Source organism: Antechinus flavipes, chromosome 4 (assembly GCF_016432865.1).
Source record: "Antechinus flavipes isolate AdamAnt ecotype Samford, QLD, Australia chromosome 4, AdamAnt_v2, whole genome shotgun sequence".
In the NCBI taxonomy this organism is placed as follows: Eukaryota; Metazoa; Chordata; class Mammalia; order Dasyuromorphia; family Dasyuridae; genus Antechinus; species Antechinus flavipes.
In genome coordinates this window covers 111,107,153-111,131,572 of record NC_067401.1, presented here as the reverse complement: position 1 = coordinate 111,131,572, position 24,420 = coordinate 111,107,153, and the positions used below count along the sequence as shown (strand labels likewise).

Here is a 24,420-nt window from a genome sequence, read left to right as displayed (position 1 = left end):
TTGAGTCTAGGAGCTGGACCACGTCCTGAAGGGGCGGGGCTAGACTCGTGGGCGTCGCTTGGGCTGGGGTCAGAGCTGGGAGTGCGGCCGACGGGGTGGGGCCAAATCCGGGGGCGGGGCCGGGCCTGGGAGAGGCGCTGGGCCGCCTCGGCCGGGAGATCTCAGCAGAGCCGGCGCCTTAGCTGCCACAGCGGCTGCCGCAGCTTCGCTGCCCAGCACCTGCTGCCCTCGCCCGGCCCCGGGCACCGCTGCCATGCGGCTGGCGCTGCTCTGGGCACTAGGGCTCCTGGGCGCCGGGAGTCCCATGCCCTCGGGGCCCCTCTTGGACACAGGTGAGCTCCGGCCTGGGGAGCCCTTGGAAAGGAAACTTGGGGCGATGGAGCCCGGAGGTATGGGGTGCGTAAGGAGAAGAGGGGGTCAACTCCCAGCAGGAGTCTAGTCCATCCTGCATCCCTTGCCCTGGAGGGCCGGGACGAGGCAGGGGCGGGATATTGACACGCAGCTGGGAGCTCAGCGGTGGGGAGCGGGAGAGAGGGGTGACAGCAGCCTCCGAAGGCCGATTCTGGGGGCTGTATCTCCAGATTCCCCTGACTGGCCACCAAGAGATGGCCCCTGGTGCCAGGCAGTACATCCCCAGTTCTTTCCTGTCCGGGATCGCAAGTCATCAGTCACCCCCCCCCTCTGCGAGACAAACGTGCCGCCCCTCCCACTAGGGACCAGGTGGCCTTACTGCCCTGGACCAGGGTCACTCGCCATCTAAGGGGCCGGGAATGTCAGCGGGCCGGGCCTTGGGACTCTCAGCTGCGGGGCCGAGGGGAGCGGGAATCCAGGTGTCAGAACGCTTATGCCACCAAAGTTTGGGAACCAGGAGGGGGAGCCACGGGAGGAGCATGGAGGGAGACTTATTGGCTCTCCGAACTTTCACTTCCTATTCAGTGTCTTGGACTGGGCTTGGGTGGGGGGAGACGACCGAGGGGGTGGAGTGTCCGGAGGAGAGAGGTCCATTGTGTATGGGGGTGTGTGAGGAGGAAACCAAGACTAGCTTCGTCGGGCGTGCCTGCTGTGGGGATGAGGGGGGTGTTTGGGGAGGAGGTGGGAGTGTTTGTTCTGCCGCCTGGAGATGGGTGTTTCCTTCCAAGATGCCACGGGGGGAGAGGGAGGGAGGGGAGGTGGGCACCAGGCCACCCTGGTGGCTGCGGACCATTGCCTGGGAGAAGGGGGAGGGGCCTGCTTACTCAATGAGAGAGTTCCTTCTAAGGAAGGGGGATGGGACTATGGAAATTAGGAGGGGAAGGTGCCGAGAAGGGGGAGAAAAGGCCCCTAGGAGAGGAACTCTTTGAGGAGGTAATGGAGAGGAAGAGATCGCGGAGAGACGTCCAGTCTACTTTTAGTACGTCCCAACGTGCACTGGAAGTCCCCCTTCCCTAAGCAAGGAAGGTCCTCAGAAAGAAGCAAGTTAAGTATCCAGCAACGGGGGATAGAACACCAGCAGTCCCCCAAACCTTAGGATCTAGGACTTCCTTTGCTTCACACTTGGGAGGACCATTTGTTGTTTCAGGTCAAATGGGGGAGCAACTGCCACTGTCAGAGGGACTTCCTAGAGGATACCCAGAGCCCCAGGTTCTTTTGGGCCACCTCACCCTCAATCTCTCAGAAGCACTCCAGGTAAAATGGGCCTCTGTTCTCATCTTCCCCCTGACCTTGGGACTTAGGCTGTGTATTCCTTCGCTGCAGATAGTATAATGGATTTTTCCTATTAGGTTTACATCAGGAGACTTTTGCATGTGAATCCCTAATTTGACTCTTAATAGTGTGTGATCTTAAACAATTCACTTAACCTCTTTGAGTCTCAGTTCCTCATCTGGGAAAGAAAGATAAAATTACGCTACTTTTCTCATAGCTGTTAGAAGGAAAACGCTTTGTGAAGCTGAAATTTATTTTTGCCTGCCCCCCTACAAAATTTCCTTACTGAATCCTTTATATCTTCCCTAGTGACCAATTTCATTTAAGGATACTTTTATGTACCCCCCCTCCCCATTAAGTAAACATCTGTTTGCTTGCTCCCCCCACCCCAACCCTAAAACTTTGTGTCTATTAGAAGAATTCTAACTCAAACTAATGTTCTTCTCATCCACTCGGAATCTCCACCCTCATGTTCCCATCCTAGATGAGATTGTTCAAGACCCTGAAGGAAACTTAGAGAGGAGGGGCTTCTCACTGCATCCCCCACCCCAAAGCTGAGTCAGAGGAAGGGCTGGGGCCGGGAGTGGGTCCTCCTTACCATTTCCTCTTTGGGCAGGAAGCCGAGAAGGGGGCGGCTGAGATACCTCCTTTGACCCCCATGTGCCCCCCCTAAACAATGATCCCAGCCAGGTGGAGCTTCCTGATCTTTCCCTTGAGACTTCCCTACCCCCATCCTCATGATCTAACCTTCAGGATTCCCCTGAGAGCCCGAGTCTTTCTGGCTTTTGGAGGGTTGGTAAGCATAGCAAGGAGTGCTAGGTGGGTGATAGTATCTTCCTCTACAGGACAGGCTCCCCCAGAAATTACAGATCAAACTAGAACTGGAGGGTAAGAACCACATCTTGGAGCTGCAACAGAATGGGTGAGTGCATCAGAGGGTCACATAAAGACAGTGCTCCTGGGGTTTAGCACTGCAAAGGGTGACAGCTCCCTGACCCACGGTTGTCTTTACATCATCATAACCATTAGCAGCTGAGCCAATCCCTCCTGACCAGAAGATGCCTCTGACTCTGTCCCTTTCCTTACTTTGGTCTCTAGGGAGCTGGTCCCAGACACCCCAACTCTTGTGTGGTACCAGCCTGATGGCACCCAGGTGGTAAATGAGGGGAACACTCTGGTGAGTTAGACCCTAATGGGCCAGGGTTCATTGACTATTCAGGGAGTGACTGGATCTCTTTGGTTAAATTTCCCTGAGAGAGAAGTGGGAAGAGGGTGCCTTATCTGAGTTGAAAGAGTAGATTTTTGTTAGCACTCTTATGACCCTTCTCTCAGATACTCATTAAATTTGGTTCTCTCTTGCAGGAGAATTGTTGCTACCAGGGGATTGTACAGGATCACCCAAACTCCTGGGTCTCTGTTTGCACTTGCTCTGGACTCAGGTAGAGAGTGGCAGATGTGGGGAACTAGGGCAAGTGGGCTTGAGGAGCTGATGTCCCATCCTGAATTCCTACTTCTCTCCCTAGAGGGCTGCTTGTCCTCTCCCCAGAGAAAATATATACCTTAGATCCCAGGCCAGGGGGAGTCACCCATATCTCCAAAGTAGAAGATATTCACCCAACAGGAGGCACTTGTGCCCTGAACCCAGGACCCCATTCGTTCATCCAAGCACAGTCAGAGCTCAAACTGGGCCTGCATAGTCTTTATCGGGTAAGATTTAAATAGAAATGATATTCTGCCCGTCTTACTCAAAGGTTGCATATTTAAGTGCTTATCAAATTGAAGCTGTTTCTTGGCCATCACTGACCCTTCTTTTGGTCTCCTCCCAGAGTAAACGGGATGTCTTGTCAGAGACAAAGTTTGTGGAGTTGGTGATTGTAGCTGACCACAAGGAGGCCCAGAGATACCCAGACCTCCACCAGCTGCAGACCCGAATGCTAGAAGTGGCTAACCAGGTGGACGCGGTGAGTTTCCAAGGAGGGTGGCAGGGAGAGCATGGGAGCTGCTGTGCCTGAGCACAGGATACAGACAGGGCCTGACTCTTCTTCCCAATTAGTTTTTTAGGTTCCTGAATGTGCGCGTGGCACTGGTGGGCGTGGAGGTCTGGAGCCAGGAGGACTTGATCTCAGTGGACGGAGATGCGGGCGTCACATTGGAAAATTTCCTCCGCTGGCGTCAGACAGACCTGCTCCCTCGACTGCCGCATGACAGTGCCCAGCTGGTCACGTAAGGGCCCTTCTCCTTTGGCCATTGTTCTGACCACACGCTTATCAGGATGTGGCTGCTTGAGGCCCTTGGAGGGTCCCAACCTTTGGCTCCCTTACTCCCCTTAGGACCAGCCTATTCCTGAACTCTTCAGTGGGCATGGCAGTACAGAACTCCATCTGCTCCCCAGCCCTTTCAGGGGGTGTGAATGTGGTAAGTTTTCATGACTCTATTCTCTGTCCTTTGAACCCCCACCTGTACCCCCGACTATTCAATTCAGTCAATTTAGTGCCTTTGACTGAAAATAAGATACTGGACAAAGAGAACTGATTCTGCATCACAGGACGTGTGTTCAAATCTCCCCTCTGTTATACACCAGACTGCCCTTGGACAAATGATCTCATTGGGGGGCCTTAATTTCCTCATCTGTAAAATGAAAAGGTTGCCAAACTACAATCCATCTGTTTTTGTACAGAAGAAGGTTTTTTTTTTTCATTTTAAGATAAAGTTTTATTATGTTTAAAAATGTAATACCCTAACTCATGATTTTACAAAAACAGCCTGTAGGCCATGGGTCATAATGATAAAAAATAATAGCTAACCTTGATATAGTGCTCCCTATATGCCAAGCACTGTGCTTATCTGTGTTGAGCCTCACAACAACCCTGGAGGTAGGTGCTATTATTAATTGCCCCCCCCCCCATTTTACAAATAAGGAAACGGAGGCACACAGGTTAAATGACTTGCCCAGGATCACACAACTAGTACCTGAGGTCATATTTGAATTTGAATCTTCCTGATGCTCAGCCTAGCATTTTATCCACTGGGCCACCCAGCTGCTGCCCCAGTAGTTTGCTGAAGCTTGGACTAGATAGTTTCTTAGATCCCTTTTAGCTCTGGATGCATGTATATCCTCTGTGCCCTCTGATGTGGGCCCAGTTTGGATATAAGGGAAGTATAAGATAATGGATTCTGTCTTCATGACATTTGGGGAACCAGAAAGAAAATAGAAAGATGTAGGGGACAGATCACAGCATCAAGTCAGAAGTCCTGACTGAAGGGGAGCCAATATGATCTTGGGCCAGAGCTTTATTGGGCATCATTTCCCTCATTTTTAAAGAGATCTGTGTTTGACCAGCTGATCTCTAATGCTTTCCAACTTTAATTATTATTATCTATTATTTTTAACATAAGCAGATGTTACAGTGCTGTAGTATGACCAGTACTGACATTCTGTGACCTAAGGTCCCTTTCATTTCAAACCCATAATGAATTGGTGAGACGGTAAAGGGAAAATGAGAATACCCTGTATAGGATGGCTTCAAGGAGGAGCTATTTTCTCTCCCAAAGGCTTCCTTCCACATCTAAGTGGACAATGAATCAAAATTCCAGAGTGGCCCCCTCTTACCTCCTTTCCCTTGAGTCTATGCATTCACCTGTCCACCCTGACTCCTTCTTCCCCTAGGACCACTCAGTGAGCATCCTGGGTGTAGCATCCACCATGGCCCATGAGCTGGGGCACAGCCTGGGCCTGGCACATGATCCCCCAGGAGGCAACTGCCCATGCCCAGGCCAGCCGCCTGCCAAGAGCTGTATCATGGAGGCTGCCACAGCGTGAGTGACACCCTGCTCTCCAAACCAGGGAGTGAGGAAGGGCCCTGGGTGGGGGGGGACAAGGGGAAAGGGCTCCCTTTCACCTTGGTCCCCTTGTCCCTTCATCTCCAGGTTCCTGCCTGGTCTGAGTTTTAGCAGCTGCAGCAGAGAAGCTTTGGAGAAGGCGCTTTTGAGGGGAGCAGGGGGCTGCCTCTTTTCTCGGCCTGCTCAGCTGGCCCCTCGCCCCCCTCGATGCGGGAATTTATTTGTAGAGCCTGGCGAGCAGTGTGACTGTGGCTTCTGGGAGGTGAGGGGCTCCCACCTTTCCTTCTCTCCCTGGGACTCCCCCATTGCCGCTCCTTGGCCCCAGACTCTCAGAGGGCTGTCTTTCAATGCTCTGGAACTTGTCTCCCCTGAACCCCGAGTCTTCTCCCCCACAATTTCAGGTTTACTTCTCCATCTTCCTCATCTGCGCTCTTTCCCGCCCCCCACCTTGCCGCTCTGTCTCTTTCTGTTCCACACCCAGGAATGTTCTGATCCCTGCTGTAATGCCTCCAGCTGCCAGCTGATGCCCGGGGCTCAATGTGCTTCCGACGGTCTCTGCTGTCAAGATTGCCAGGTTTGGGCCTAGGGCTGGCAGAGGGGAATGCTGGGAGTGTAACTGGGGGTGGGAGTGTAGTGATGGAGAAATGGCATCAGACCAGAAGGGTCTCCTCTGACTGGCGCTCTCTTTCCCCGCAGCTGCGCCCGGCGGGATGGCTATGCCGCCCAGTACGGGGGGATTGTGACCTGCCTGAATTCTGCTCAGGGGATAGTGCCCAGTGTCCCTCGGATGTCAGCCTAGGGGATGGTGAGCCCTGTGCAGGGGGCAAAGCTGTCTGTGCTGCTGGGCACTGTGCCTCTTACGCTGCTCAGTGCCAGGCACTCTGGGGTCCTGGTGCCCGCTCTGCAACCCCTGCCTGTCTCCAAGCTGCCAACACACGAGGAGATGGCTTTGGGAACTGTGGGAAACAGTACAATGGTACTTATGTGCCATGTGCCCCTCGGTGAGTGAGTACCTCCCACCCCAACCCCGGCCCTTGCTCCCCCATCTTTCTGACCCTTCCCCCTCCCCCCCTATGATTCCAGTTCCTTCCCTTCCCCTGACTCTCTAGCCCATCCCTCATAGAGATGCCAACTGTGGGCAACTCCAGTGCCAAGGTGGTAGTGTCCACCCTCTATTGGGCACTGCTCAGGAGACAATCACAGAGACCATTGAGGCCAATGGAACACACCAGACCTGCCGATGGACACACCTAGACCTGGGCAACGATGTGGCCCAGCCCTTTCTGGCTCTGACAGGCACTGCTTGTGCCCCTGGCCAGGTGAGTGAGTCAGACATCCTGTGGGCATTAGACCCAATGACCTTCGAAACCCTTCTCTATGCTGAGATTCTGTGAAATGTTAAAGGGCTGTCTCCTCCATCCATTGCAGGTCTGCATTGACCAGCGGTGCCAGCCAGTGGCACTTCTGGGAGCAGAGGAGTGTCGGAGCAAATGCCATGGGCATGGGGTGAGCAGAGGGGAGGGGGGCTGCTCCCCAGAGCAGACTGGGGAAAACTGAAGGGGACTGGGGAGGTGCTAGAACTGGTTCCCTAGTTCTGTGCACTCTGTTCTTGCAAATCCCTCTTTTCGTGACCTCCACAAAACTCCTGATGTTTGGACATTTTTATGTTTGCTAAAGCTGGAATGACATTGGGGAAAATGCTTCCTAAGGGCCCTTCCTCCCTGAAGCACCTTTAGAGGCAGCCAGGAAGAGCTGAGTTCAAATCCTATCTCAGACACCTATTAGCTGTGTAACCCTGGGCACCGTCTCTCAGTTTCCTCCACTCTAAATTGAGGCAATAATAGCACCCACTTCTTCGGGTTCTGATGTGAGGATCAAGTGACCTAAAATTTGTAAAGTGCCCAACACACCGAGGGACTTAATACGTGCTTAATTCCTTCCTCCCTTTGCTTTCCTCTTCAGGTTTGCAATAGCAATGGACATTGCCACTGTGACCAGGGCTGGGCGCCTCCAGATTGCTCAAAGGAAGGCTTTGGGGGCAGTGTGGACAGTGGGGCCCTGGGCCAGCAGCCCAAAGGTATTCAGTGGGAATGAGGGTGCAGAAGGGCAGAGGAGGAGCAACATGTCTGAAAGAGACTGATCCCAACCTAGATTTGAGATCTCCAGGATATCGGAGCAAGGGGGGGCTTCCGGAGTGAGACCTAGGAAGACTAAGGGTGCCCCTGGCTAGTTAGTAGTGGCCACTCCTACTTTTTCTGACCTGTTGACCTCTATCTCCATTCCTCGTCCTGGCTCTGGCTTTATGTCCAACAGCAAATGGTGGCCTGACCACAGGACTGCTCCTCAGCCTCCTCCTCCTGGCCCTGCTGATGCTTCTCGGAGCTTGCTATTGGCACCGGACCCATCTCCACCGCAGACTCTGCCAGTTTAAGGGGACCAGTTCCCAGTATAGGTATGGGACCCATGGATCCCCTAAGACCTCTGGCTCTGAGCCTTCGTCCCTGGTGCTGACCCCTGCGCCACCAAAACCTCTTGCCCTTCCCCTTCCCGCACTGACCCGACTCCCACCCCCTCCAGGGATACTGCAGAGGCCCAGGTTCGATTTCTCCACGGGGGTGTCTGTGCCAATGGGTACAGGTAAGCGGGGCCCTTCCCTCACATCCAGCCTAAGTGGGCCCTGTCAGACTGCTCCTCTCCATTCTTTCACCATGGGATGTTGCCTCCACACCCCCTCCTTGGTCTCTACAGATTTCACAAAGGGCAGACCCTCTCACGAGATTGTTTCTGAGTAGATAATACTTGCTTCCCCTTCAACTACCCCAGGACGTCCCCATCTGGCCCCCCTGAACGTCCAGGTCCACCTCAGAGGGCTCAGGCCACAGAACTCCAGCTGCTGTCCAGCACCAAGGTGAGCTCCGGGGCTTTGTGGAGGGAGGGGCAGGGAGACCGGCCCACTCTGCCCCAAGTCCAACTGAGCTGCCCTCCCCGCCGTGGCCCCAGCGGGGTTCTTAGTGCCTATTTCAGCAGGTTCTGGACGGTCTGAGAGTGGCTGACACTGTCCCGAGGCCCAATTGCCGGCTCCAAGGAGGTTGAGGAGTCAAATCCTACCTGGGGTGGGAAACCTAAGATGGGTGACCAGTGGAAGTGTTGTTTAGCACAACCCATTAATTGAGATGAGGGTGTTGTGCCTGCTACTCACTGGCACTTCAGGGATGCCATCCTGGATCCGGAGGCCCAGATGCCCTCTGGCTGCAAGATTGGGTAAAAAGGATCGGTGCCCCTTGGGGCCCCACGTGCACAGCCCGACTCTTGCAGGGACTGACAAGTGCTCCTGTGTCCGGAGTGCACTGGAGGCGATACTCCTTAGTGGCCGCATGCGGTGGGGGATTGGTTTGCATGCCCACAGCCTGGCACGCCCCACTCGTGAATGCGGCTGAGTAATTGCATGATGCCCCTGCTCTCCTCAGGCCCTGGCTGCCCCCACCTTCGATATCTCCGACTCTAACTCTGATCCATCCTCCCCCACCACTGTTCCCTCCTCCCGCCCCCTTCTTTGTCTCTCTCTGTGCTCCTTCTGCTTCTCCTGATCTTTCCGCAGTCTGGCGCTCTCGGTCACCCTGACCCCCCCTCCCGGCCGCTCCCGCCGGACCCTGTGCCCAAGAGACTACAGGTAAATCTGAGCAGAGGGCCCGAGGGATTTAGGGAGCCCAGCTTCTGCCCACCTCCATGAGGAACAAGCAAGAAGGCACCTAGCCCTGCCCTCCCGGCTGTGCTTCTGGGTGGACAAGGGCACCCTTCTGTGCCCCTTAAGGCAGAGTAGTTTCTAATTTGGTCTGTATCGCCACCTGGTGGTGTGCTGTGGTACTACAGCCTACCTGCCGTCAAATGACTTAATTACACCCTCCCCCCCTTTCTCCTTCTCCCACGACTCTAGCCCCTGAAATCCCTAGAGCCAAACTGTGGCCGCATGCACTCTCACCCCTGCGCATGTCCCCAAACTAGCCGAAAGCTGCACGTTGGCACAGAACCCCATCGAAGGCAGTGTCCCACCCCCACAACCCGGCATGCCCACTTCCCCACTGGCTTCCTCCTCACTGGCACTGCTCTCTCTGTCCAGGCTGCACTGACCGACCGACCCAACCCCCCCACCCGTCCGCTACCCGCCGACCCGGTGGTGAGGAGCCCACAGGTAACGGTGTGGGGGCGGGCAGAGCCCCTCCCCCTCCGGGGCGGCAGCACTGATGGCCTGTAGCAATGGCTGCCGGAGCAAGGTGCTCCTGGTGCCCCTTGGGCACAATTCCAGGCCCTTCCCTAGCGGAGGTACCCCCTCAGGAGGTACCGTCGGCAGAAATAGGTTTGTTCGGGGATGGTGGGTGACCTCTTGGGGCCATTCCCCTGATAAATCCTGCCTTCTCTCCGTCAGTCTCAGGGGCCTGCTAAACCCCCACCTCCAAGGAAGCCGCTGCCCTCCTACCCCCAGGGACGGCACCTCTCAGATGAAGGGCCGGCTGAAGAAAGCTCCGTGCCTCTGGTCGTCCCCTCTAGGTAGGTGAGGGCAGGGGCTGGGGATGAGGAGGAAGGAGAAGTCGCTTTGGTGGCGAGGTGTACACATTTCCCCCTTTTTCTTCTGCCCCGTTTCTTTTATCTCAAGGCCTGCACCCCCGCCCCCCGCGGCCTCTGGGGCAGCTCTACGCGTCTGACTTCATCCTGGGACAGTGATCTCACATTGGATAAGTCACCGTGGCCCCCGTTTCCCCAACATCGGACCTGAGGAGCCTGTGAAAGGGAAGCCTGCCCACCCTCTGCTAGGACTCCGAAGGTTCGAGTCCAGAAGCGGAGGAGCAGCATTCTTAAGGCACTATTGGGGTTCCTGAAGGCGAAGCCCGAGACGGAACCCGCACTGTTGACTCTGGGATGGGGGAGGCGGGGAGAGGGTCCAGGTGTGGAGGGGTGGGAGCGGGCCCGGTGCTGCTTGGGCTCAGCCACAATAAACTGCGACCTGCCTCCGAGCCTCCGTCTGCTCTGAGAAGCTTGGGCCCATCCCCTCTGCAGTCCCGCGAGGGGAACTTGGAGGTTCCCGTTCCGACCGCCAGAGGACGATGCTGCCCCGGCCGGAGAATGGCTCCGAGAGAAGGCGGGGGAAGGGGGAAGAAAGTAGTTGGGTTTCTTCGCTTGCCTCCACCTGTCTGAGGTGGAATTCGGACGCCACGGTCGGCGATCTGCGATCTGCCTCAACACAGCCTGTGTGGGCTTGAAGGCTTGGACTGATGCTTCAGCCCTTTCCCTGACCCTCCCCACTGCATGATTGGGAATTATAGCGCAATGGAACTACTGGCTATTATTGCCCTGAGGATCGCCCCGGGGGCAGTCAAGATGCCCTGTGATGGTCTAAAGTGCCCGCACTGTTCCTCTCCTTCCATGAGCCCCTACATAAGTGGAGGTCTGCAAAGGGACAAGGGGGGAGGCTACGGGGTTCTCAAAGCCTGGAGGCGGGGCGGGACGGGGTGAGGCGGCTCCCACGGTCCCGGGGCTGCGCACCTGCCTCCCCTTTCCTCCCGCCCCTTCCCGAGGGCTCGCGAACAAAGGTGCTTTGTACCGTGCCGCTGACACCTCCTCATTACACCAAAGTCCGGACTGGGGCAACTTCCCCCCTCCCTTTCCCCCCTCCCCCCACCCTCCTGCCCTAGGTAAGGGCGGTGGTGGAGGAGATCTGGTGCTCCTTCGGGTCTCACTGACACCGGCCGCAGCCCAGCAAAAAAGGGGCGTGGGTGAGGAGCGAGGGGCGCGAGTTGGGACCCAGACGGAGCAGAAAGCCTTGATTCTCGTTCCATCCCTTTCTCTCTCTCTCTTTCTCCGGGCAATGGGGTTGTGTCGAGGCCCCTAAAAGCAACCCTATCCTATGTGCCTCTCCAGGGAGTTGTAGCTGGCCCGACACACACACACACACACACACACACACACACACATACAACACACACACACACACACACACGAGACACGAGAAATTGTGCTCAATCTTAGTTGGGGGCGTGTCTGGGGAAGCCTGTGGTTAGTGAAGAGTTAACTCGGAGTTGGTCGGATTAGGTGGAGTCGCCTCCCAATTGGTGGAAAGTTACCCGGGGCGTGGCCTCTCATTCTGTTCTGCCCCCCCCTCCCGTCATGCCCCCCCTCCCCCTGTATCCTCCCCCCACCCCCCAGCCCGGGTCTACTTTGTACCTTCCTCGCCCTGACTCCGGAGCCCGGCCAAGCCGAGCCGGGCCAGACCAGACCCAGGGGCGATGCGGCTTCTGCCTCTGCTGCGGACAGTCCTCTGGGCCTCGCTCCTTGGGTCCCCGCTCCGGGGGGGGTCCGGCCTCCGCCACGCCGTCTATTGGAACTCCAGTAACCCCAGGTAGCCGGAACAAATCGGGCTTAGCCAAGCCGGGCCAGCTCGCTTCTGGGACAGGGCGTGCACTCTCCATTCCCTCCTCTCGAGTCCCCGCCAGGGCCGGACAGCCGCGCGCTAGGGCTCCTTTGTTTGAGCTGGTTGTGGGGGGGAGGGGCGAAGCTCGCCCCCATCACTGCTAGTACCCCCGCCCAGGTACTCCCTGGCCCCCACGTGGGGAGGGGGCGGGAGGAGGTGAAGCCCCAGGGTGAGATACAGACATAAGTTCTGGGGGCTGGGGAGGGGGCCCCCATCTCCTAGATTTCAGGTCCCGCCCCCTTTGTTAGCCCCTTAATTCCACGTCCCCCCAACCCTCTAGCTGGCCCCAGAGGGTTCGATGTATGGAGAAAAAGGAAGGAGATCTAGGGTGTTCAGACTATAATATTGTGTGTGTGTGTATGTGAAAGAATGTGTCGGACTGAGTCTTTTAAGTTTCTTTCTCTGCCTCCTTGTCCAACTTCATCTGTCTCGAGTTTTCCCTCTCTTCAGTTTATTCTGTCTCTGTATTTGTTTCACTGTCTGTCTCTCTTCCTATACCTCTCCTACCACACCGCTCTAGCCTTTTCGGTCTCTCTGCTCTCTTTGTTTCTCTGGAAGACTCTCTTCCTTTTCCCTCTCTCTATATCTGTCAATATCTAGAATTCCAACAGGTCAACCTGCCTAACCTAAGTTCAAGTATATAAGAGCTTGTGAGGGTTAGTTCCCACCTTTTTAAGGTCTAGGGGGCTCCAGAATAATTTAAATGGCCCAGAGGGAAGGGCAATGGGAGGTCTAGAGTGGGGGTGGGGTACTGGCTTACCAGATGGAGCCAGACCGACAGGAAGGACAAACATCCTTGGTGGTATCTACTGGATGACTCCCCCTCCCCCATGTCAGTCACTATCCAATCTGTCTCTCACTGTTTTTCTGTTACCGTTTCAGGTCAAGGTCCAAAAGTCTGCCTGTTCCGGTCTCTATTTTCATCCCATCTCTGTCTCTCCATACTTCAATCATTGTGTAGTTTTAGGAATGTCTTTATTTCCTTTTCTGTTTCTTGCTCTGCCTTTTTTTTTTTTTTCCTTTGTCTGCCAAGGAGGAGCAGCTTGATGATTGATCAGAGAGCCTTTAGACTGTAAGTGTATGTTCAGGCATAAATGGTGGATAGTTATATACAAAAGGGAGATTGAGCCCTTTAGAAAAGGGAAGCCTGGTCATTTAGGGGTACCTTAGCTGCCATCCCCTGAGACTTTCCTTAAAATCCTGATGCATGATCCATGCCCCACAGGTTGCTTCGAGGAGACGCAGCAGTAGAGCTGGGCCTTAACGATTATCTGGACATCTTCTGTCCACATTATGATGGTCCAGGGCCACCTGAGGGCCCTGAGACTTTTGCTCTTTTCATGGTGGACTTGGATGGGTATAAGGCATGCCAAGCTGGGGGCCCAAAAACTTACAAGCGATGGGAGTGTGCCCGCCCCTTTGCTCCTTTTGGTCCAGTCCGATTTTCAGAGAAAATCCAGCGCTTCACACCTTTCTCATTGGGTTTTGAGTTCCTGCCAGGGGAAACCTACTACTACATATGTAAGTAAAATAGAGGGGCCATGATGAGAAGACTGTAGGAGTTAGGGGTGGGAAAAACCAGACCTAGTAAAGATGATATGTAAGTAAAATGGAGGGGCCATGGTGAGAAGACTGTGGGGATTAGGGGGTGAAAAAAATCAGACCTAGTAGAGATGTCTTTCCACCTCAAAGCCTGACACAATCTAGGTCCAAGAAAAGACGTCTAGAAAGGAGAAAAAGGACCTAGATTTCATGTATTGAAAAATAAGTGTCAAGAATTTGGGAACAAACAGCCCCTAAAGAAACAATAGTGAATGGTCGTAGGCAAGTTGGAGGAAAAGAAGAGAGATCTAAAAGTGAAATAAAAGAAGCAAAAGGAAGGTTTCTGGATAATTTGTGGCCAGAAGAAAAGGAGAAATTAGAGCGCTCCATATCTTGGGAAGGAGACTGATAAATAGAAAGTTAAGAAAAGAGAGGGAGAAAAATGTGAGAGTCTGAAGCAATGTCAAAAAGCATGAAGAAATCTTTTTTTCTCCTGCCCACCTGCTTACCTACCATAGCTGTCCCAACCCAGGAAAGCTCTGTCCGATGTCTGAGGCTGCAGGTATCAGTGTGTTGCAAAGAAACCAGTAAGTGTTTTGATGGGTCTTTTCTTCGGTGAATGGGAATTACTTCTTAGAGGGTAGCAGGGTGTCTGAGAGGTGGGACTGCAGGGACTTTATGGGATGATCGCCAGGAATGAAGTTTTCTGGGAAACTGGAATATTTGGAATCTGTCCCTAACTGGCTTCTTTGTCTGTAGCTGAGAAGCCGACCACTGCATCTCCTTTTGTGCTTCCACAAGGAAATGGGGTCTCCAAGGGTAAGTCAAAGGCATGACATGTTTTGATGTACTGTAGAACACTAATGGCAAACTCTGGGTGGACTAAAGGGTTGGGTAAAGGCAAAAAAGTTGTGTGTTCTACTGATAATTGGTTTTGAAGGATCAGCTGAATTGAATAGGAAGTTGAAGAGATAGCAGGATGAAAATGAATAAATAGGAGGAATACATGAAGTACTTTAGAGATTATCTACAGAGTGAAATGGACTTCAAAGTTAGAGACCAGAGTTCAAAATCTGACCATTCTCACTGTGTGACCTGGGAGTCCATCAGATTTTTCATTTGTAAAATAGAGATAACACTATCCCCTCATTATACGAATAAGAAAACAGATCCATGAAGCCACAGGCTCTTAAACTAGGGGCAGAATTATGAGTGGGAGGAATAGGAAGGGGAGATGGGATTAAGTGTGGTAGAATCACCCTCCAACCCTCTCCCCCCTGCCTGTGTGTTACAGAGTCCTTGGGTCCAGGTGGGGGCAGCATGCCCGCATGGCAAGGAGGCCGGGCCCCAAGTCCCCTCTGCCTCCTCCTCTTGCTGCTGTTGCCACTTCTTCGCCTCCTTCGGGGACTCTGAGCCTGGCCTTGATCTCATCATACTCTTGGCTGTCACCCCCAAATCTAGCCTCTTTGTGCATGCCCCTGACCTGGCTTCAGCCTAGAGGCTCCAGCTGCTGGAAAAGGGGTGCAAGGATCAGTGCTTGGGGGACAAGGAAGTATTGAAGTGTTGAAAGACTCCAGGACTGTAATGCATTGCTCTTGGTGTGGAGCTTTGCAGGAGTTTTCCTTCTGATCTTTTGAGGAGAGGATCAGAATTAGCTGGGGTTATCCCTACAATTTCTGAATGCATGGACCGATACCTAGACAAATACTGAGACTGGACCAATTCTTGGATTTACACTAAAGTGAATACCATCACTCCCAACTGCCAGCAATTGGCCATGGTTCCTTTTCTCTCTTCAGACTGAATTTTTTTCTGGAAAATAAACCAAACCTCAATCCTGGAGAAGGGGGATGAAACACCTAGGTCTCCTGGGAACTTCAAGATTTCTACTAGTCTGGGAGCAAAGTGATTTGTCCCTTGATCTGATCAACCAGCCCACCGATACTCCAGGTGCTCCCCAGACTGTACCTTGTTCTCCAGCTGAGAACTCTTTTGTGTCTTCTGGGAAGACGGACTTGATATGAGATTGATTTTCATTTATTTGTATTTTTATAAGTATCTGGACTCAACCTTCAATAAATCACCTCCCCCCTTCTCATATACCACACCCTTCTGCCCTCTGGCTTCTTCCCTAGTGCCAGAACCCCAGTGTCCTGGACTCCCACCTTGGCACTGGCTGACCTCCATGCCAGCTGTGCTCAAGTGATCTGTGCCAGCCCTTGGTGGGCACCCCACTGGGCCTGGATGGGATGGATGCCAACAGCAGCTGTGGAGGTTGGCACCTCTCTCCCCACTTGCCCCCTCCTCAGCTTCCTGTGTGTATGAAGCAGGTGGAAGGGACCACAGATGCTCTGGTATTGCTGGAGCTGTTTGGGGCACTATCTAGGCACTAGTGAATCACTGAGGCCTGAGCTTCCATTTGGGGGAAAAGCAGGGGGCTAAAAGAAAGCCTCATTTCTCAAAGCTTAGGCCTAGAAAAAACTAAAGAATCTCTCCTCCTTTCCCTGAGGGCACCTGGGGCGTAGGTCTGGTCTGGAATTGTAGAGGGTAGGGTCAAATCAAAGCCTTCGACTAGCTCGGTCCCCTTTGTTCTAAGCTTTTATTGGAACAAGGGGATGGAGCCGGTGGTGGGAGGACCCCAGAGCTCCCCGCCCCCCAACCTGTCAGTGCCCTCCCTAGTAGGGGAAGATTCTGCCCTTCCTCCACTTCCCTCCCACCCCCTTCTATCTTCCACCTGTCCGGGTCTCCCAGGCCCAAGGCTCTCCACCCTGGGCCTCCCCATCCCTCTTCCCCAGCCTCTCCTGGCAGATTGCCAGGATGCTTGGCGTGGAACCCGAGATCGATAAGTGGATGTTGTGCTGATTAGCTCGGGCCTGGCTGCTGCAGCTCGAGAAAGCGTGTGAACATGGGGCGGGGCTCGAGAAGGGGGTGGGGGGCGCCAACCGTAGACTGACAAACAGGCAAAGTCGGAAAAATTCACATCTCCCCTTCCCCTTCCTCTTTCCCCTCCCATTCCCCCGCCCCTTCCCCGCCGTCTCATCCCTCCTCACCACACACATCTCGGCTGCCCCCCAGGTCAGACACCTGGGTCTATCCCCCTGAAGTCAGAATGGGAGAGGGGGGAGCGCCGAAGGAAGGAACAGCTGTCTCCCGCCTCCTCCCGGCAAGACCACTCGGCACTCACGCCGCCGCTGTAGCTCCGTGTTAATTCGATTGCTCTGTCCTGAGGCTGGGAGAATGGCACCGTCAGTTGCAGACGTAGACACAGACAGCCGGCCCTGGCCTCCCTGCCCCAACGCACCTAGGCCTTGCTCTGAGTGTCTGTGTGCATATCCATGCACGCCTGCGCGTGTCTGGAATTGTCCCTGCTGCCTGTAAGTGGTTGTGGCTTCTTTGCATTAGTGTATGAGTGTATATGTGCCCCCCCATTACTGCCCCCCCCAACTCCATCCCTTTCTCAGTTCGCTCTTTTGCTGGACAAGAACGGTCCCCATAGAGTGGGTGGAGGGGAAAAGCCGAGGATAAGGAAACATAGAACGAGCTTCTTGAAGCTTCAGTGCTGGGTTCGAGTCCCTTTCCTCCTGCAGTTAAGAGGAGCAGCTGGGGAGGATCTCTAGGCATTGCCATGGAAATTTCTCCCTCCTCCCTCCCTCTCTCCTCTCCATCTCTCTTTCTCTCTCTCTCCCCCAGCGCTTGCTCGCAGCCCCCTTCCCCCACTACATTTCTCAGCCCGAGGTTATGGGAGAAAGGATAGGGGGCTGGATCACAGCCTTCTTGGTCCCTGGCAAACTCCGGGAATTAGTGATTGTCCTATTCTCTGGCAAACTCGCAGCGGGGAAGGGGTAAGAGGTGGAGGCACCGAGACCCTGAGATCTAGGCTACCCATGCCAACCAGCAACGCTCGTCGTCTTCCTAGGTCGTTCCTGAAAGATCCAGCCGGGAGTGGGGAAATGAGTGTGCGGACATCACATAGGGACAGGGCCGGATAAACACACTTGGCCGCTTCACAATCACAAATTCGGACACACATTGACACGTAGGAAAGCACGCATCCACAAATCCAGGCAGACTTAACCCGCAGAAATACAATGCAGGCCCACAGACATACAGTTCCTTCCTCCCGACAACATTCAGGGTTTGAATTTGACCTAGAGGTGGGAATGGGAGGATGGGGAGAGAGATTCTTTAAAGTCCCCGTGCATGGGGATGTGGAGGGATGAAGACTGTAAACAGTAGCACACGGCGGATCCTAGCTTTCCCTTTCCCCACTCATTCAGTCCCCCACTTTCCTTGATCCCTTGGGCTGATGCACTGCCAAGGAAAGCCGAGTATCTTGGGGCGTCCTGGAGAGAGATTGTAGGGAGGGCCTCAAACTAAAGGTCCAAGCCCGAGATAGAGGTCAGGCTCAGGTAGGAGAGCTAGAAGGTATCTTCAGCATTGGGCCCTGCCCATGAGAAGTCTTCGAGGTGTGTTCCCCAAACTCGGTTCCGGGAGGCTGGAAAACAGGTTTGGGGGAGTCGTCGAGTTCCCCCAAATATTCTGCTCTAGAAGTCTCATTATGGTATCAGAACCTCCATATCTTGCTCCATACTCTTTCCCAGTTCTCGGATAAAGTCCCGCCCAGCTCCCCATTTCCTTGGTTTCCAGAGTTAGAAAGTGTCCTCTTCGTGAAGTCTCCCGCTCTGCATTGTAAGGGTTCATGCAAATTAGACCCTTTCTTTCTGAACTCCGACACGTTTTGTCTTTTCCTTTCATTCATTCATTCATTCCTCGATTCATTCAACAGATATTCATTGAGAGCCTACTAGGTGCTAGGAGACTCTTTTTTCCAGTTCATCTCAGTGAGGTAGTCGGGAGATCCCCAATTGTGACGCTATTGGAGTGGGTGTCCCTGCACCAAACAGCCAATGGAATCCTGGGGCCTGGGGCATGAGGTCATCAGTGGAGACTCCCATTGGTGGAGATGTGGAGGAAGGGAAGCCCCCCTCCCCACTTCTCCCTTTCGGGGGCCCTCAAACCCGAAGGCACTGTGGCTCTCCTTCACTTCTATCTGCTAGTAACTTCATTGTGTACTGGAATGGTACCATGAATGGGGGAAGAAGGCTTCCCAGGGGTATTCCCATCTTTTCCAATTTTTCCTTCTTTCCCCACTTCCAGAGCAGAAGTTCAAAGACCTAGTTAATCCAAGAAATGAATCTTCTTGGAGTAGTCCTGAAGTGACAGGAGGAGGAGCTGGCATTGCCATCCCCATACAATTGGTTCTTAGATCTAAGTGTTCACTTAAATACGTCTGTGGCTGATTTTCATTTTATTCACATATCAAAATTGACAAATCAACCCCATTTTCTTAGCCCTTTCTTCTTTACTCCTAATCTTTCCTCTTCACTTCTCTGGTATTTTCCCTCTCTTCCCAGTATCCTCTCCATCCTAACCAATGCCTTTTTAAGTGTTTTATCTTTATATTATATTGTAATTGAGAAATCAACTGCACTTTCCCAGTCCTTTCTACCATTACCCACCAGCCACATTTCTTTCCTAGAACCTCTCCCCTCAGAAGTTTCCTCTCAACCCCTGTCCCTCAGTCACCTTCCAGACCCTGCTTCTCCTCTCTAGAATTCATCCATCTACTGCCTTTCTTACCAATGGATGTTCCACCTGTGTCCCCTAGTTTCCTCCTCTCTCTTCAGTATATCCTAGCCTCTGTCTCTTTCACTGCTCCTCATTTAGCCTTTTCTAGACCATGTTGTTCATGCCTGAAAAAGTAACTGGCAACTTCTAGATGATGGACTAGAGTTGCAAAATGAAAGATATATTTTATTACCTAACCAACGTGTTGATTTTGGTTTCCTTGTCCATTTGTTGTTATAAGGGAAGGTGGGTGAATCACAACAGTGATGCAAAAAGAACAAGAAAAGAAATTCATGTCAATAAAACATTTTTAAAATTCACAAAAGTATGCAAAAGAGTAAAAGGACAATCAGAAGGGGAAACAGACAAACAGAATAGTTTTGTTACTATCATAGGAAATTTAATGTGCCCTTAAAAAACCAATGAAGTAGAAGTTTCAAGTTTCATTCATGATCCTCTCATCACTTTTTGTTTTTATTTTTAAAAATGTTTGTTTCTTAATGTTTGTTAAGTTTGTGATTGTTTACAATTAAAAAAAAACTTTTTAAAAAGAAAAGTCACAAACTTTAAATCAGCTTGGAGAGGAGGGTTCAGAGGCTGGGAAAAGGGGAAAGGACTTATCCTGGACCTTTTCTTCTTTGGGCATGGATTGGGGGAGGGGCCTGAAATCAGAGAGACCTGAAGTTTTAATTGGCAAAACAAATGAAGACCTGAAGTTTTAATTGGCAAAATAAATGATGGAGAATAAGAGGACATATTTGGAAAAGACAGAGCCAGAGACTATTCCCAAAAGTCAACTCCCAGTGCCATACACATTATCATCCTAGATGGCCCATACTGGTAGGGGTCAGTCCCCACCCTTCTAAATGGTGCCAAGGCTGTTTCCTTTCCCCCTCCTCCTCAATTAAACACTAATGAGCTGTCATTAACTCAAAGCATCAGCCCTCAGGTGGAACTGGAATCTGTGGTCCAGACTGGGGTGGGAGGAGGGAGGTGGAGTAAGCCTAAGGGTGTCTAGAAGCAGAGGAGGCACCTAAGGGATCCTGACTGGAAGCCAGAGAGGAGTGGGGGGAGGTATAGGAAACTCACAGTTGAGACCAAGATAGTATAAATCCACCATGCTGTGTGTATTTATCATCTTGTGTATCTCTTGATGTGACTGTATATGTGATTGTATGTCCCAGAGTAATTGTGTATCTGGGACTGTTTTGTCTATCCTAGTGCAACAATGTCTCTGTCAGTGTCTGTATCCACGTCAAAACTACCTGGCCCCTGAATCTCTGGAAACTCTTCTGCTGACTCTGATACATGACGTTGGTTTTATTACAAATCAATTCTTTACTGTGAAGATCTTGCATGGATTGGTCTGAACCTGCCTAATACAAGGGAGGGGAAATCAGGAAAGACCCAGGGGATGGGAGGTGAGAGAAGCCCTGTTGTCAGACCCTGGGCTGGGAGTTGGAGAAGAGAAGGAGGTAGAAGGGAGGTAGCTCTAGTCCTCATATGCGACCTTGGACTCCAAAATATTCTGAGGTCTCTTTGTGGGTAGAGAATAATGAGGATCCAAACTGATGTTTCCTATGGGATTTCCTTATTCCAAAGTCATGTAATATCTTCTTAAATCTCACCTTTAACATAGAGTTGGAGGAGAAGAGGGCATAGAGGATCCAATTTCCTCGGGAAAAAATTGGGGGGCCCTTCCCCCAACTCTGCTACTTGTCTGTCTGCTGAGGAGCTGGGACCTGTACAAACTAGTCTTCATTTGGCTCCCTCCCCAGAGGAGCAGATCCTTTCCAAGTGAGACAAGGGAATGCTGGGGCAGTCTGGGAAGGAGCCTGAGGAGCAATCCAATGTCCCAATCTCCCCCTCCCCCTTCTCTATACCTACATCACAGACCTGGATTCTCCCCACCCACCCCTAGCTGCCACTCCCAGGCTTCACTCTGAAAGCTCTGCCAGTGGACCCTTAGCCAGAATTCTTGTGGGAGTTGAGCTAGTGCTACTACAGAGATCCCTCTTCTTTCCTTTGATTCCTCATCTTCATTTTTCCTTTAACCATTTCCTATGATGACTTTGGGCAGGGAGAGGAAGTATCAAGGAAGATATATAAAGGGCCTTGCTAGCGGTGGAAGTGTCCTGAAAAGAAAGTTAGGAGGAAGAGTAATTTTACAAGGAGATGGGACAGTCTGGGATTGAGGGAGACAGGGGATCCAAACAGCTGGGGTCTTTTCCATTGTCTTTCTGGACCCATTCCATCTACTATACATCACCTTACCTCATGACCATTAGGAAAATTCAGAAAGAGTAAAAGGGAAATTCAGTTGAAGTAATATTAGAATCCTAAAAGAAGGGATCTTAGAAAAATTAGTTAGGTATTTAGAATAATTTTGGGTAAAGTTAGTAGTCCCCTGATTATAACATCAATGGTTAATTCCCTACTCTCAAACTTTATCCCTCCTTTCAATCTCCAACTTCCCAGAACTAGAAGAGACATGAGTTAAATTCCTGGCTGTAGAAGTATGTGTCTCTGTACAAACAACTTACCTTCTCTGTGTCTTGGTTTTTTCATCTGCAAAATGGGGACAATAAAATCTTTATCCATTCCTCATGTGGTTATTGTGAGGAAAGTGCTTTGTTAACCTTAAATCTCTATTATTGTGAGTGATCACTGTTCTACAACCATCCTTACCACCTTGTAAATGACATCTTCCACAATTTCCTAGCACTTTCCAAATGTACTGTACTTTTCTTCTCTCTAGATTTCTAAGTACTTGTCTTCCAGGAATCTTAATACTACATAGGAAGGATAGTAATGACTAGAAACAAAAGATCCTAATCTGTCTCTCAGTCTCTCTCTCTCTCTCTCTCTCTCTTTCTCTCTCTCTCTCTCTCTCTCTCTCTCTCTCTCTCTCTCTCTGTCTGTCTCTCTGTCTCTCTCTCTTTCATATACACACATACACATACATTTACCCACTTCTCAGTAACCCATTTCTGTATGAAAATTCTTCAGTTCCTAAATTTGTATATATATAATTCCAAGTCAAATGCGTATCTCGTTATTAGGACTCACACACTTCTGAATATATATTTTAGTGTCAGGAGATATTTGTGCTTCTCTTCTTGTTCTTGTGTTCCAACACATGTCTCCATATTATGACACATATGTGATTGTGTATTGGTAAGCATGTGTGGGTCCTGTGTTGGAGGTGCAGAGCCTGTGAATATTTCATGCCCAGAGCTGGCGGCTGCCTCTCCTGCTTACACTCTTGCCTGCTCTTCTCTGTCTCCAGCGCCTGTGTTTATTTGTTTAATGAATTATTTATCCATAGCCCCCCCTCTCTTCCCCCTAACCTCCCCCTCCCCCAGCCCCCAGCCTCTATGATTTATTGAACACGGCTCAGCTCTGCGGTTGCCACCCGCTGTCCCAGGAGCTGCCTCTGGCCATGCCAGCTAGAGAGCTTCTCTCTCCCATAGACATGCTCACCTCCTTGTGACTCTAGGCACAAGCTGGGGAGATCACCGGAAGCAGGTTCTCACTATTCTAGGTGGGAAGTGAGGAAAATGGAAGAATGCCTTGAAGGTTTTGGAGTCAGGAAAGTTGGAAAAGAAGACCTGAGGATGGTTAAAGGGGATACTCTCATAGCTAGATGCCCAGACCTTATAGAAAAAAGTCTTAGACCTTGGAAAAGGCTGAAACTCTATAAGGGAAGACTCCAGGTCCTAGAAAGAGGGATCTAACCTAGTTAATCATGGGGCCAGACCCAAAGAAATCTCCAATCTCACAGAGAGATATTAAAACCTATGGCAATGAGCCCAATCCCTAGAGAGAATTCAACCCCTGTAGAAAAAGGCCTCCTTCCCTCTCCTCTCTATCATCTGGAAGAGATGATATAGGAGTAAGGAGAGAAGTGAAGCTCCATTGCTGAAGGTCTTGGACTCTTGAGAGGTAAGCTATATTACAGCTGGCAGCTGTTAACAAAAAAGAAAAAAAAAAAAAGACAATGTCTTATTGCCACAGTATCTTAATATTTACAAAATGGTCTCCCCCTAACAATCCTTCAAAGGAGGTTGTGTAAGTGTTATCATCATTTTTATTTTTATTATTTGTTATCACTATGCAGAAAGAAACTGAGACCCAGAGATATAACTAATCCATGGCACCTAGATAGTAAGTATCACTGACATAACTTGAATTCAGGTCTAATTCCTGGTCCAGTTCTCCTTCCACTATAGCCACCTGTCTTGGGAAAAACTATAAGAAGTTCTCAGGAGAGGGAAGGGGAGGCTGTTTGTGAAGTTCCCTCCAAATCATCCCAAGGGGCCTAATTTATCTTCTGATTTCTTAGGAGGGAAAGGAGATCCTAGAGGTAAGGGAGAGTCCAGGGACAACACTGTCAGCTCTTGCCTGCTTGCTGGGCAGCAACTGGGCACAGTGCCCATTCTGGTTGGCACTGCCTACCAGGCACTTATGGAAGGCACGTGATACACACACCCTGATCCTGACGCTTTTTAATTGTGGGCATCAGGGTCAGGGGTATCCATGTGTGCCTATTTCTTGGGATAGCTGGGAACAGTGCCAACTTCTGTGTGCACAGGGGCTTGTCTAGGTTTCTAAGAGCCATATCACTTCACCCATTAGCCCGAGTCTCCCCATAAGGGGAGTGGGGCATATCCCTATTCCATATTCTTCATTCTTCTCCCTAACTTTAGCGTCTTGGGTTAAAGAAAGGGAGAGAAGAGGAAAAGGAAGAAAAGGGGGAGGTGGAAGAGCGGGGCAAACACAAGTGTGTGCCAGCTGTGGGCATGTGTGTGTTTTTGTGTGAGAGGAAATGTATGTCTCAGCATAACTCTGTGTACAGGGACTGTGTTAAAAGACCTGATTTGTGGCCTGTGCTCTGCCCTTTGTACGTATGCATTTGGGTGCCTGTGAGTGTGTGTGTGTGTGTGTGTGTGGAAAGTCGAGGTACCATTGACTGTACCTGAAGGAGGGGGAGCCCAATGTGTGAATGTAAGAGGCCTGTGTTGGTGTGAGACTAACTACTTGGGTGAATCTTCTTAATGACACCTTTTGCATGTTTTTACCCCAGGACTCTGACCCGGAATGGGAGCTTAGAGCTCCCTCCTCCTTTCCCATCACTACTGTACCCCTTTGTCATGGGGGTCTCCTCTCCTCAATCCTAACATTCCTGGGGCTCCAGTTGACCTTAATGTCCTGGCTTTCCCTCTCCCACCCCTGCACCTCCTGCCCATCTGTCTGAGAAAGGC

The 24,420-nt window shown here is 51.6% G+C and overlaps 2 protein-coding genes across 5 annotated transcripts; both read left to right on the top strand.

Moving 5' to 3' along the window:
• Positions 1-154: 154 nt before the first annotated feature.
• ADAM15 (ADAM metallopeptidase domain 15) lies at positions 155-10,532 on the top strand. 3 transcript variants are annotated; one of them, XM_051993895.1, is made up of 23 exons: positions 157-332; positions 1,559-1,665; positions 2,529-2,605; positions 2,782-2,860; positions 3,046-3,122; positions 3,207-3,390; positions 3,510-3,644; positions 3,737-3,906; positions 4,014-4,098; positions 5,351-5,499; positions 5,611-5,785; positions 6,005-6,097; positions 6,220-6,524; positions 6,647-6,842; positions 6,952-7,029; positions 7,486-7,600; positions 7,837-7,975; positions 8,101-8,160; positions 8,347-8,431; positions 9,122-9,193; positions 9,641-9,712; positions 9,947-10,068; positions 10,175-10,532. In XM_051993895.1, exons 1-23 carry the CDS (start codon positions 254-256, stop codon positions 10,221-10,223), a joined length of 2,703 nt encoding a protein of 900 aa, XP_051849855.1. In that variant the 5' UTR covers positions 157-253; the 3' UTR covers positions 10,224-10,532. The 3 variants fall into 3 exon arrangements, with proteins under 3 accessions (XP_051849856.1, XP_051849857.1, XP_051849855.1); XM_051993896.1 differs by lacking the exon at positions 9,122-9,193 and having other exon boundaries at positions 155-332; XM_051993897.1 differs by lacking the exons at positions 9,122-9,193; positions 9,641-9,712 and having other exon boundaries at positions 156-332.
• Positions 10,533-10,824: 292 nt separating this feature from the next.
• Positions 10,825-15,635, top strand: EFNA4 (ephrin A4). 2 transcript variants are annotated; one of them, XM_051993902.1, is made up of 6 exons: positions 10,825-10,963; positions 12,869-13,058; positions 13,212-13,507; positions 14,047-14,115; positions 14,288-14,347; positions 14,823-15,635. In XM_051993902.1, the coding sequence occupies exons 1-6, from the start codon at positions 10,825-10,827 to the stop codon at positions 14,939-14,941; spliced, it is 873 nt and encodes a 290-aa protein (XP_051849862.1). In that variant the 3' UTR covers positions 14,942-15,635. The 2 variants fall into 2 exon arrangements, with proteins under 2 accessions (XP_051849862.1, XP_051849863.1); XM_051993903.1 differs by lacking the exons at positions 10,825-10,963; positions 12,869-13,058 and adding an exon at positions 11,495-11,914.
• Positions 15,636-24,420: the final 8,785 nt, after the last annotated feature.

Coding starts and splice junctions, on each gene's coding strand:
- ADAM15 (XM_051993895.1), top strand. CDS start 254: ATGCGGCTGGCGCTGCTCTGGGCACTAGGGCTCCTGGGCGCCGGGAGT. Junction 333..1,558: donor GGGGCCCCTCTTGGACACAG/GTGAGCTCCGGC, acceptor TTGTTGTTTCAG/GTCAAATGGGGGAGCAACTG. Junction 9,713..9,946: donor CGGTGGTGAGGAGCCCACAG/GTAACGGTGTGG, acceptor TCTCTCCGTCAG/TCTCAGGGGCCTGCTAAACC.
- EFNA4 (XM_051993902.1), top strand. CDS start 10,825: ATGATTGGGAATTATAGCGCAATGGAACTACTGGCTATTATTGCCCTG. Junction 13,059..13,211: donor GATCAGAGAGCCTTTAGACT/GTAAGTGTATGT, acceptor CATGCCCCACAG/GTTGCTTCGAGGAGACGCAG. Junction 14,348..14,822: donor AGGAAATGGGGTCTCCAAGG/GTAAGTCAAAGG, acceptor TGTGTGTTACAG/AGTCCTTGGGTCCAGGTGGG.